At 32.4% G+C, this 14,369-nt stretch overlaps 1 protein-coding gene across 1 annotated transcript; it reads right to left on the reverse strand.

Annotated features, from left to right (window-relative positions):
• Window positions 1–346: 346 nt before the first annotated feature.
• On the reverse strand, window positions 347–10,038 carry LOC129940471 (protein jagunal). Its single transcript, XM_056048816.1, has 3 exons — window positions 9,765–10,038; window positions 9,053–9,425; window positions 347–1,163 (listed from the first exon to the last, which is right to left on the reverse strand). Exons 1-3 carry the CDS (start codon window positions 9,851–9,853, stop codon window positions 1,032–1,034), a joined length of 594 nt encoding a protein of 197 aa, XP_055904791.1. The 5' UTR covers window positions 9,854–10,038; the 3' UTR covers window positions 347–1,031.
• Window positions 10,039–14,369: the final 4,331 nt, after the last annotated feature.

Raw genomic sequence — 14,369 nt, forward strand, 5'->3', positions numbered from 1 at the left:
TATTAGCTTTCTTCAATAAACGAAGAAACAGAAAAGTTGGAAAAGAAGTGCAAAGCTATTGATAATCACCTTACGTGTAGAAAAGACATTAATATTGATGATCACCAATCAGCCTTCGCCTTACGCTATTCCACTCTATTAACACCTCGAAACAAAAAAAAAAAAACAATATTAGGCCATACCCCATTCGCGGATACAAGAAACAATCTTTAATTTCTGCTAAATATAAAATCTTCTATTCCTTTTTATCAAAAAATCGTATTTACCCACTCAGAACACATTTTATTTATTTAAACTTTTCTTGGTAACATCGCAGAAATAAGAAACAAAATTAAACACACAAAAATTATAAATTTAACAGGCATTTTTTTTGTTTTTGATTTATTATCTCAAAACAAATACAACATTTATAGTTTGTAGGCACGTTTATATGATTAAAAAAAAACAATAATAGTAAGTAGTTAAATAAGGAAAACGATTGTGTATCCTTTCTTCGAATTTTCATTACAACTCTCGCTGCTAATATTTTGTATTCAAACCTCAAACCATTTTCCTCTCTTTTTCTATTAACAAACTATTTATAAATTTTCTTATAATCAAGATAATGGTATAATTTATTAACTTCTAGCACATTTATTGTAATTTTAATTAAATATCTTAAAATGTGTATTTTGTGTGCGAGTTCTTCTGTTAATGTTTAATGTTTTTTCTTCATGAATTCTATCACTCCTTCTTTTTAGCAATTTTTGTTTCAGAAAAATATTATTTACAATAACATTTATATAGTATAGTTAACGATCAATTATTTATTGTTTTTTTTTATTTTTTTTTCTCAACATTTAAAACATTTAATAGAAAATATACTTATTGACATCTTTTCTACTTTAGAGTATAGTTTCGTTTTTATTTTTGTCGGTTGGGATAGGAATTCATAATTTTTGCGCCAACAGTCATTATGTGTGCAGGCGTATCAGGTGGTGGTGATATATTATTCGTGACGTGTGTTTGGATTTGTATGTTCGTTTGGTTATTTATTGGTATTTTCTGGATGCAGTTCTTGCTTTCCAAGCTTGGATGAGATTCCATGCAAAGTACAACGTAAAGCCGTGGATTTGGAACCCAACAAAACAGAAGGCATACCACAAAAGTCCATATGGCATTCCCTAAGAAAGAAATTAATAGATAAACGATAGATCATTTTTTTAAAGAAAAAAATTAATTGTTAAATAATTACAAATGTTACCATTTTTCAATGGTATATTTTGTAGGTTTTATTGATATTAAGACAACTGATGATTAGATTTTTAGAAAATTTAAATCAGATGTCTAAAGTGTAATGTTCGTAGCATAAAATTATTCCGAAGGCAATACAATTTTAGATTCGGAAAATATTCGAGCTGCAGACATTTTTTAAGCTTAAGAATCCGGAGAATACAACCCAGAGTTTGCAGGCGTAGAGGTTCTAAGGAACGAGATACAGTGGCTTCCACCACTAATCGGAAAAAGAGAATGTAAAATTTCGCAATGCTATATCTCAAAGAAAATAGAAGTAGTAGAACTTAAATATAATTTTATCAAAATGAGTTTAAATAAAAAAACTGCATTTGAAATTATTAACTTAGAAATAAATAAAAAAAAGAACATAAACATCTCCTTAATTTAACCTCTCACAAATAATCGGACACTGTAGTAGCTCTGTTCTACGTCGAAATGACACCAAAAGGAAACAAACCGTTTTTAAAAATTCGAAAATTTGTTTTGTTGCATAGCCAGGGCTGTAAATCAGCACGAGAAATAGCAGAAATTGTACATTGGAGTCCTTCCATACTTAATTCCACAACTTGAAAACGAAAATGTGAGCAGAAAAGTAAAAGGAAAGACATACCATGAGAAGCTTCTTTAGAGGCTAGAAATGCTCGTCGACTTTAAACGGTTACGGAATTCTGTAACGAATTTGATCAAAATTGCGAAATACAAATTTTATAACAACAAGTTTAACTCAGATCGGTCGTCAGTTTTTTTTGGAAGGAAAACCTAATTTTTCCAATACACATAAGGAAGTTAAGAATATTGGTTTGAGAAAAGATTTTCAATCTTGTGATGATAATATTGATTTGGAAGGTTTGGATGTTAAATTTTCTACTCCACAAACCCAAATCTGTGAAATGTCCTTTAGACGTGCAAAGGATGTACTACTAACGCCTTTTCGGTAAGTGCCGTATATGATTATCAGGTAGGTAAGGCAATTTTCTGCATAAAATCTAAATGCACCGGACTTGACAATATTCATCCTGACTTTATTAAAATGCTCCTACCCTTCGTACTTTCCCACATAACGCACATATTCAACACCATTATAATGACATCTACATATCCCATCCTAAAACAAGGAAAAAAGAAGGAATATAGACCGATAGCTATCTTATATTTTCTATCTAAAGTTTTTGAAAGTCTGATAAGTAACCAGATAAAATATTATATTAAAGACAAGCAATTTTTGAATCCTTTGCAATCTGGATTTCTGTAAATAGCTGTGTTTCAGCTTTACTCAACGTATCTGATGACATAAGACATGCTTTAGACAATTAATTTACAACTGTGATAACCTTACTTGACTTTTCAAAGGCATTTGACTATGTTAACCATAATATTCTCTGTGATAAATTGACGACCAATCGTATGCAAGCCGTGTCTTGTAATTTTAGAATGTCCTCGTTCCTCCCTGTTAATAAGGGTGTTCCCCAAGGACCAATCCTTGGACCTTTTCTGTTTTCATTGTTCAGTAATGATCTGCCCTCTGTTTTGTCTTACTGTCAGTTTCATATCTATGCAGATGATGTCCAATTACATATTAGTTTTCCTGAGATGATGCTTAAGGATGAAATATCTAAAATGAACATTGATTTACAGGAAATAAATGATTGGTCGACAAGGAACGGACTTAAACTCAATCCTGAAAAAACGAAAGCTCTTCCAATTTCAATAAAACACCAAACCCAGATAATTTCCCTCCCGTTATGTTGAATAATTGTATTATTCAATATGTTGCCCAAGTTAGAAATGTAAGTTCGGTCTTTAACAACAGGTTAACTTGGAATAACCATGTCGATACAGTTGTGTCAAAGGTTTATGCTTCACTTAGAGGACTATCTGTTACTAAATCCATACTACCTACCCATATTAAATTAAAGTTGGTACAAGCACTTGTCCTACCAATAAAACATACGGGTGTGAGCTGTTTGCTGATCTTGATTCTCAATCAGCTCACAAACTAAAGGTGGCATTTAATGCAATAGCTCGGTTTGTTTTTAACCTACGTAGGTTCGATCATATCTCTTTTCAAGCTCGTCAGCTTTTAAATTTCGATCTGGTAGCTTTCTTCAAATATCGTTGTTGTATTTTACTCTTCTAATTGATTGTTAAAAAGACTTCAAGTCATCTATGTGACAAACTTAATGTTTGTGTTTCTAGCCGTTTCATTTTATTGCGCTCGTGCACCTTTACGTGTTTGACATCGCACGGGCAATTTTTCGTTCATGCTGTTAGACTGTGGAATAACCTTCCAGTCACATGAGGTCTAGAATCGAAAACGGAAAGTTTCAAGCATTTTGTTTTGAATATTTCTCACACTTGAACTGAACATACTTTTAAATTAATAATTTTCAATTTTATTTTTCTTGCGTCTTGATTCAGATAACTTTAAATTAACATGTCTCTTGTTTTTGTTCTTAAATCTTAAATTCTTAATTGTAATCCATTTTTAATGTTTAATTAATTTAATTTAATTTTTTGTTAATTTTGTTCTCACACGTTTGTAAATATTTCTTTAGTTTATTGTATCTTAAATCAATATTCTATATCCTGTACAATTTACAAGTTTAACTTGATGTACAGCTGACATACAAATAAATAAATATCAAATCAAAGGATAATTCTTCTTGAAAAAACGCCGAACTTTATATTTTTGTATTAGTAACAAAAAGATTTTATATGTATATACTTTATATGTTAATTTCGAGTATACCTCAAAAATGTTTGTACAGTTGCAAATAAGGCACAAAATAAAAAAATAAAAATAAAATATAATACTTGTCAATAATAATAACTCAAGCCAATGCCCAGTGGTGAGATCAATTTCATTCCCAAAATGTTTAATAAATGAAACCGGTTCATCCAATAAAAATATATTTCATCAAAATCTTAGACTACAAACTAATAGTCAAACAATTTCTGTAAATCGTAATTTACATCAACAACATTTTAGACAGCAACAAGATTACAAAAACTATCATAACTCAGTCAATAAAAGATAAAGTATTATCCACTACATCCACAAAATTTTACAGAAATTATCAACAACATGTTCAACTCCAAGTAGTGATCGTCAAACTTGGAAAATACTGCGATACATGGAATTTATCAGTCAACCTTAGCAAATCTAACATAATGATCTTCAGAAAAGGACACGAAAGATACGCTAGTTATGAAAAATGGAAGTAAGAGGATCAGGAAATTCAAGTTGTTAAGGAAGTTAAATACCTCGGTGTGACCATAACAAGTAACCTTTGTATAAAAAACAGATCAAGTTAAAACTTCAGCAGGTGAAAGAAAACTGTTTCAAGCTGTGGCAAAATCTATTATGCTTTACTCCTCTCAAGTGTGGGGCTACACAGAATATGAGGATGTGGACAAATTATTACGTTTCTTTTTGAAGCGAGTCTATGCTATCCCATCAACAACGCTTAATTATTTGCTCCATATCGAAACAGGTTTGCCACCGTTGTTTATCGACACGCTCAAGATTAATTTCGATTACGTTGTCAAAATACTCCTACTGGATTCATCAAGGCTGGTCAATAGAGTATTAAAATGTATCATCATAAATCGGCTTGATTTTGTACAAACTTGGATCAATTTTGCAAATTTGACAGGTGAATCGATGGAATTTGATAGATAATGTAACGGGTTTTAAAGGAAATGTTCACTTCCTTGTTGCGAGATTGGATGAGAAATATTGGCAACACTTCATCAACCAGGCCAAAGCATCGCAGTAGAGAATGGAACTACTTCGACGACAAGAACTCATCGATATTATTTCTGCAATTCTACGAGTCAAAGGTGAGATACTTTCTCTGAACTACATACCTCATAGACCAGACCTCCCTATCGAGTGCCAACTCTGCAACACCCATGAGAGAGAGAATATCGGACACTTTTTAGGATTTTGTCCAATATCGAAGAAATTCGTCGAAACATTTTTGGGAAGAACCAATTTGAAGCTGAAGATGTAATTTAAACCCTTAATGGAGCAAAAGGCTGGGATAGACTTTACAAATTCCTCCAATGCACAATGGCTTACAGAAAAGAAATTCTTACTGAGAGCTTTTAATTCTTCCAGTACATTTAAATTTGTTTTTTCTTTTTTTTTCTTTTTGCTGTATTCTTTCATTGAAATTTAAAAAAATTGTTTCTTATAAACTTTTTTTAAAGTAATTTCCAGTAATTTAATTTTATTAATACATTTAATCTCACTTTTTAATTTTATTGTTTTGTTTGTTTTCGCTATCAGAATTCATATTCTGTCCATCTGACCGACGGTTTTAAAACTATTTCTTAAAAGACTTGTAATTATTTATTTTATAACTGAATTTCGTATATAAATAAAGTCATTTCTAATCTATTTTATTTATTTATTTATTTCTTTATTCATCAATGGATACATAATCTGTTGACTACAATTAAATTATAATTTATCATTATACATCATTAAAAAAGTTTAAAGCAATACTCTTAAACATATCCCTATTCATTTGAAGGTCGACTTCACTATGAATTAAATTACGAGTTATGGGGTTCATTAAGTTCATAGTTCGTCCTGTGACTAGGAATTAAAAAGAGAACGTCCCTATTTCTTAGATGTCTCTCAGGAATATAAAAAGACATAAGAGCTAGTAAGTCCGGAGATTTTATTTTATCATTGAGTATTTCCTTGATAAAAAGAACCCCAAGGGTTTCTCTATGGCTATCAGTGCGCACCTAAAACCATAATTGGGCAAACCATCTGACCACCTGAAATTCCTTAAGGCAAAGCGCGTGAATCTTCTTTGAATGTTTTCGATCCTGTCTGAGGAATTTTGATAAAAAGGAGACCAAATAACACAACAGTATTCCAGTATGGGTAATATTAAAGATATGTAAATCGTTTTCAGAGTATAACTACCTTTAAATACACCCGTGTAGCGTTTTAAAAAACCTAGCAACGAATTCGCTTTTGAAATAATAAAATGTATGTGTTCAAAAAAAGAAAACTTAGTGTCAAAAATAACACCAAGGTCCTTTATTTCACTCACGGTTGAAAGACTTTCACTGCCGTGACTGTAACTAAACAGCACTTTAGGTGTTGTACGAGAAGCTCTCAATATTTTACATTTAGAGATATTTAGCTTGAGATGATTATATTTACACCAATTGAAAAACGCATCTATATTATTTTGAAAGTTAACACAATTTTCAACTGAAGAAATTTGGGAATATACTTTCAAGTCATCTGCGAAAATGAAACAATAAGAAAATTGCAGAAAGTTCGGAATGACATTGACGAAAAGACTGAAAAGGTGGGGTCCCAAATGACTTCCCTGAGGCAGTCCCGATAAGACTAAACAAGGATGGATTGCCTTCGATTTTAACAATCTGTTTTCGATTTGACAAATAAGATTCTAACCATTTAAGAAAACCGAATCTGAATCCCATCCTCTCTAACTTTCTTAATAGAAGTCTATTATGGACTCTGTCCAACGCTTTCACAAAATCCGTGTACGACCTGCATTCTTTTTTCCAAAGCAGGTAAACAAAAACTTGTAAACAATGCACACCCAATGGCCAAATAGAAGGATTAAATGCTTTCTCAAATGCAGACTCTGGAATTCCAAGTTTGAAGTTAGTGAAATGAAGAGTTGAAACATCGACATTACTTTTAACTAATCTCTTGTAAAGAAGCACTCTTTCCGGAAGTTCAAGCCTATGTGCTACAAAAGAAGTAATGTTCTTCTCGGTGACGTTCGTACTGATACAAGACAGATGAAGAAATTTAAGCTTAAGAACTGATGAGAATGAGAAATCAGCTGTGCCTTCAGTTGCAGTCCAGTTACCAATCAGTTTAGAAGTGCGCTGACTTGGTTGGCTTTTGTCTTGCTGCACTATCTTAGGGCACAAGTCAATTGCATTTTTAATGATCGGTTGAACATACGATGACGTTTTTAATGAAGGTGTTTCTTCAAGTGTTGCGGCAGATAAAACAACAATTGAATTTGATGACGACTCAGAAGTGTTGTTGTTTTCAGGTCTTGCGATTGATGACAAATCATCCGTTGATGGTGCACCTTCAGTAGCTACGTTAGGTGATAGAACAGATGGAACGCTGGGGGGTTAACTTGTTGGAACTGTTATTGGTATTATTTGAAACTCAGCTGATGACGATGTTGAAGATGATGATGACGAAGACGATGATGATGATGACGACGACGTTGCAGATATTGATGGGGATTCTGCGATTAATGTTGAGTCATGAGTGTTTTTGTACCCTCAATGAATGAAACTTTTTGATTTGTTTTATTTTTGTTTCTAGTTTTTGGTTCAGTTTTTAAAGAGTCACTATTTTCAAGCTTCAACTTTATATCAGCAACATCATTTTTAAGTTTAACGATAAGCGATAGGATAGAGCTACTAACACAAATGCAGCTATTACATTGCCACGCGAGGTTGCGATCTGATTGAAGTGCTATGTCAGATTCTTCACGGACTTTTGCGCATTTTTTATGAAAACTCAGTCCACAAAAACTTTCACAATGAATAAAACCATCGCGATGCAATCTTAAGCTACAAAGCGCACAATTTTTTGGCATTTTAAAGAAGTTTCAACAGTAAACTTATTTTGAAAAAATTATGAAAAAACAGGGAACAAAAGAAAAACACGTCCAACAGCCACGACTTTATTCTTATTAGAAGAAATTGTATAGATCGTTGAAATAAAGATAAACTCCAGAGCGTAGGAACATTTCACACAACTTCTTACTATGGTTACGAAGCGATCGAAGAGTAGAATTATACCACAGGCAGTGTTGATGCAGAAAGTCGACGCCTGTAGCAAGGGACATATATTCTATTATGTGTTTACTCAAATGCCATTTGGCTTAAAAAATGCATCTGCACCCTTTCAAAGGATGATGAACGAAGTCCTTTGTGGTTCATAAATAAAATATGGATTGTGTACTTAGACGACACACTCCTCTTCTCAACTTCACTTCAAGAGCACATAGATCAAAAAAATCTCCGTTCTTTTTCCAAAACAACCATTTGGAATTTAATTATTTAGCTCCCTAATATAACTTACGGTCAGTTTTTATTGAAACTTTGAGTAGTTGTCGCATTTCAAATCTCCTTTCCAAATCTAATAACTTAATCCCTACTTGAGGACGTTTCAAAATGTTGGTACAAACCTGGGCTGTGAGACCTGGGTCACCGGTTATATAAACTAAGTAGTCATCATTACATTTTGTATGAGAAACTAACAGCAATTATTTTATTTTCGAATTTTTGTTTTTCTGCATTGCTCTTAATTATAGTTTGAAAAATGATTGTAATTTTTAATGATTTAGGAACTTCTTTTTCTTGGCGGGTTAATCAAGATTTTTGTAATAGAAAATATTTGCATTCATTAAATTCTTCCCGAATTCAATTTTAATTATTTATTTTTTAAGTTATGTGTTTATTTATTGAAAAATATACCGTGAAAATGGGAAATCAATTCGTGAGCTAAAACACAACAACCAATTCCAAACGAGATGCCAATGGAAAATATGAATTGTCAACTCCCAAATTAAGAGTCATCGTAGACCTCAGGAAAAGTTCGTAGAAAGAATATTTTATTTTCAATGAACATAATATAAGTATCAATGGACTAAGCTTTCTCAAGAATAAATAAACAAGATATTACAATAATTACAATGTCTTTAGATACATTCGAGAAAATATTTATTTAGTATTGTCTACTTACCCTCCACAAAAAAATGTCGGTCTCGTCAGGATCCATTCCTTCCTCGAGCGTCATGTAGGCCCACACATCACCAAAGTAATATAGAAAGCAATACAGCAATGGCAGCACTCCCAGCAATCCAATTGCCACAACATACTTCTGCATTTCTCTAATCTTGTTGCTGCGTGCAGCCGAAAGACCAATGAACGACGTCAATAGCGACAAACACCAAACGTATTCCCACCAAAGTGGAGGTGGCACCTCGAGCTCTTCTATCTCCAAAACAAAAATATCTAGTCGATCCAGTATGTCCGAAATGAGCTTGGCCAGCATGACGAAGAAGAGCAGGGCGTGAAAGAAGATGCAGTGTTTCAGACGAGATTTGTTGAGCAAGCTGCAAGAAAAGATAGCAGTGCTTTAGGACGAAGAACAACCAACTCCAATGTCATTGTATTAAGGTGTGTGTCCATGTATTTCAATGTGGTGTACATAAAAATGTAAACAAGACCTGGCACGCAGCCAGTTGTACGTCCCAGAGCGTTTTATGAATAAATTTGTGTATTAGATATTTTGTGTGGGCAAATGCTAAGTAACTACAAGTTACTAGTGACTAGTATAGTCACAAAGATTTATTGGCTAGACCAACGTAGCAAGTTTTAAAGTGTGGCATAAGTGTTTAGGGTTGGAGAAATGAATGCAACTATTTATATTTTGTATTGTATTATTTGTTAACCTAATTTGATGTGGAGCTGCGACCCGCTGTCGGTATTCAAAGTCTGTGCCATCAGTTCCAGTGATCATTGGTCCGCCACGCGTTGCCATTTTGATTAAGAGTTTTACTTTTTGTGTTTAAATGTTTCTACTGAATTGAATTAGAAAATATGAAAACTATCGAATTAACATTTCACTTTGATGGAAAATAAAAACGAAAAATAAAAAATTGATTCTGAGGTGCCACGGTAATCACCTACGGTTGCCGTCGTTGAAAAAGGGAACAATTCTTTTGGGAAAACGATGACCTGTCAAAAAGTTGTCAACTAGTTGGCCTTTTTATGACTTTCAAAAAACACAGAGATGTTATTGCGGCTAATGCCATATTCACACGAACAATTTATACCAATTGTTTTAAACAGGGTGTCCGGTACTGAATGACGATTTAGTATAGCCCAATAAAAATAAAAAGGTATTTAACATATGTGCACGTGTTCATTCATTGTGTTTTTATTTTTTATTTACGTTTGAAAATAATTTCATAACTCAGAAGTCTACACTATGGCTGTTAAACAATAACTGGTATAAAATTTGAATGGCTCTTTGCTTTTTTTTCTTAAGAGCAGCAATTATTTGGTTTCCGATTACAAAAATTTGAAAAAATAAATGTTTAAGCACAAGAAAATCGCATAGAAGTAAACTAGGCGCAGCAACTTAATTAATTTTAGGAAAGATACTCGAGTCTAAAATCAATGTTTTTAAAATTTGTATTTTTTGTCTAAAAAACCACTAATTTGATTTTTTCTCAAAAACTTCATTCTTCGTTTCGTATAATTATTTTGAAGGTAAAAACATTTTTTGTGTTAACTTTTTTTTTGTAATTGCTTTTCAACTTTTTGTATCTAGCTTTTAAACCGATACTTTCTTCGGGTTCTTGAGATGTGGATGACGAAAACTGCTATTGCGAACGCAAAACCGTACGTGGACACGCGCACACAGACATCTCTCTAAAAATCTTTGATTTAAATACTAGCTTCTCGAACATGGAGAAATGTCACATTTTTAATTCGAAAAGTTGGTTCTATTTCAATAACCTAATAACATTAATAAAATTTGCACAAATTTGTAGATATATACTCTCTAAATGAAGATACCAATCCTGACATTAGACTCCACCTTTTGAGTATCAATAATTTGTTGAAGCGCCATTGTGTGCAGACTTCGAAGGGCAGATAGGTACATGTATGTATGTACCACCAATAGACATCCCTACTATAATCTAACAAACAAAAGTGCTAGAATTGATTACACGGTTAACCAAAACCCGTGTATTAAAAGTATCTAGATTTAAATGATTAATTTTCGAAGAAAATCTTCAGTGATTGTCGAAAAACAATTAACATCAGCTAATGAAACAATGGTTCATTTGCGAGACAAATTCAATGGCCGTATTATCTCACGCCGTGGTAAGGTCAATTGGCCACCGAGGTCATGTGATTTGACATCGATGAACTTCTTTTATTGTTTTCTTTTTTCTGTTTTAAGTAAAAGGTGTACGCCGATAAGCCAACAACAATTCAAGCACAAAAAGATGAGATTCTTGGATACATTAATTTGTTTCATACATAATTGAAGTATAACAATTTTATCATAATAGAAAGTGATGACAGTAATTTCCTAAATAATTTGTGTTTTATTTAAAATCAATATGTGCCCTTAAAATATATCCACCTTTTATTTTGTTACAGTTATCTATACAAAATGTCTTCAAATTCTCTTGTTGTTAAGGTAAAAATTAAGAAGATATTTTTTGAATTTGAATCGTTTGAAGCGCTAAAAGGAGGTAAATTTTAACTAAATTCAGTTTTTGAAATACGAATGGTTTTAGGTGAAAAACTTCAATGATCTTAACATAATTAAAGAGATACTAAAACTTTAAGTATCACATTGGTTAATTTTACCCTGAGGGATATTTAGAATTTAATACAATCATCTCCTATAATTTCAAGCAAATTAATTAAATTTAGAAAACAACGGCATCACTTACATTATTGTGATATAACTTTTCTCAAATCAAGAAATCTTAAAATACAAATAATAGACAAATTTTTATTATTATGAACAAAAATACTCCATTCCATTATCTTCATTATCTGTCATAACAGTGAAAGGAAAACTTATTGAGATATTTTGAGCTTTTTAAAATTCGGGGCAACAAAAAATATTACCTACGGGTAAACGATTTTCGGAGCCAAACTCCATATCAGATCAAGAAAATAAAACAGCGTAGATCTTCGTATATTAAATTATATTATTTGACATTTAGAGCTAAATTTTTAAGGAAAAATATTTGTTATTTGTCAAACATGCATATGTTTGTACTTTTTAATTAAACGAAATTATGTTTTGTTATACACTGTCTTGACTCAATCAACAATTTGTCATAAAATTCCGTTAGCTAAATCTCTCCTCTACCCAAATTTTATATTTTGTTGTTACCAAAACAGTATCTCATTTAATATAGTTGTTTTTTTTTTTTAAGCCCATATCTTAAATAGTTGAGTCGAAATTAAATTTTTACCAACTTTGAGTAATGTTTTGTTAGGTGTTTATTTTTTTATGAAGAAAACTGTCAATTTGATTTTTTTGTTCGTTAAATTTTCGAGATGATACATTTTTTTCTTCAGTTTTTTGATTTATAAGAAAAACGTTAATTGGACGTTTTTTTTCCAAAAATATACCTGTTCGGTATCAAGAGAGCCCTTTCTGCATCTTTCTGCACTATTATCTGTATAATGAAGTCGATATCTCTTTTGGTTCTTGAGCTATGGACAACGAAAAAAACGTCGCCAACGTACGGACGTACAAACGTACGGACGTACAAACGTACGTACACAATTCTATTATTTCGACTCTAGGGACCTTGAAACGTCGAGAAATGTCGAAATTTTCAATTTGTCAAATCGGACCAATTACATTAACTTCCTTTGGGAAGTTAATAAAAACATATATTCTGTTGATTTTATAAAAAAAAAATCATAATATTTATCACAATCAAACTTTCTGTTTGGAAAACAATTAAGACCACTTAATAAAAAAGAAAGGAAAGAAACGTTCGATTTTTGGCGCAGAACGGTACGCATTGCATTGACCTGATGAGCGTTTGATATTTCCCCACAGTAATGGAATACCAATCATTGTCCTGTTGAAATTTCGATATTATAGGCAAATTCTCCTCGGCCCACGGCAGCATTACATTTTCGAGAATCTCTACGTATTTCTCTTTGGTGAGAATACCATCCATTCTATTGATCGGTCCAACACCAAACCATGAGAAGCATCCTCACACGTTTATTGATCCTCCACCAAGCTTCACAACGGGTAAAGTGGGTCTACGGATAAAACTTCTACCATGATTCTGTGTCCAGGATGTATGAGACCGGGCGTTAGAAAAACGCATTTTTCGTTGCTTGTTTGTCACCAAAGGTTTCTTGCGGGAAATTCGGCCATGCAAACATTAGAGGTCTGCATGAATACATTCATTTGCTTCCTCTTAATGGGTACAGTAGTTCAGTGTACACTGTTTATATTACCTAGTGTACATTGTAACAGGTACCCTATTATTTAGCCTCAAACACTGTACACCATTCATTCGCGCTTTATCGAAACCGGTGCAGTATTTGATTTCTCTCTCACAAACGAGTGCATAACTGCAAAAAAACAAGAGTATAAGACTAACTATGCATTCTACACTGAGTACACCGAATACTCAGTGTATAAGAGAGAGAAATAGTATGCAATGATAAATATAGAAAATACACTGAGTACACGGTTGTGAATCAAATAAAACTTGTTGAATAAAACGATTATAGTTTAGTTGGCTTATAGAAAAAAAATGGAAATTACAGATGTAAGTTTTTAAAACATTTTATGAAGTTTTATTTTTTTTATTAATGTTTGAAATATATCCAATTAGGATTTAACAAATGACTCCAACGTGTCCATGGAAAGTGTAAGCAATACATTAAGCAATCCTCTTATAAAGGCGAAGCTTATCAGCGTGGAATTCAAAATTAACAGTAAGAGGGGCCGAAGTAAGGTGTGGGAAACATTCGGCACAGTTAAGTGTGAAAATGATACTGAAATCCCAGAAGTAGTGGCATGTAAGAACTGTTTGTCGGTCCTCAAGTTTAATAATAAAAGTACGTCTAACCTTGTTAAGCATAAATGTTAGATACATTATAAAAAATACAACACGGGAACAACAAATATCCAGAAGGCAAGTGGATGCTGACGACAAAAAAAGTGTTTTATTATTAACAAAATGGACAATAGAAAACTGTAGACCATTTAATATAGTAAAAGACAGTGGTTTTTTTTAATTTCGCGGAATTTTTAATATCTATTGGGGCAAAATATGGAACTAACGTCGATACTTTGAAGTTAATACCACACCCTACTACTATATCCCGTAACATTAAAAATGTGTACAGTAAATACTTCAAAACTATAAAAAATGAAATACAAAGCGTCAACAAAATTGGATTTGGTCTAACATCAGATATTTGGACGGATAACTATTTGAAAACTTCGTATTTATCACTGACAATCCATTACATCAAAGATG

The sequence above is a fragment of the Eupeodes corollae genome, chromosome 1, assembly GCF_945859685.1.
Source record: "Eupeodes corollae chromosome 1, idEupCoro1.1, whole genome shotgun sequence".
NCBI lineage: Eukaryota > Metazoa > Arthropoda > Insecta > Diptera > Syrphidae > Eupeodes > Eupeodes corollae.

Coding starts and splice junctions, on each gene's coding strand:
- LOC129940471 (XM_056048816.1), bottom strand. CDS start 9,853: ATGGCAACGCGTGGCGGACCAATGATCACTGGAACTGATGGCACAGAC. Junction 9,426..9,764: donor GCAGCTCCACATCAAATTAG/GTTAACAAATAA, acceptor CTTTTCTTGCAG/CTTGCTCAACAAATCTCGTC. Junction 1,164..9,052: donor CCGACATTTTTTTGTGGAGG/GTAAGTAGACAA, acceptor TTTCTTTCTTAG/GGAATGCCATATGGACTTTT.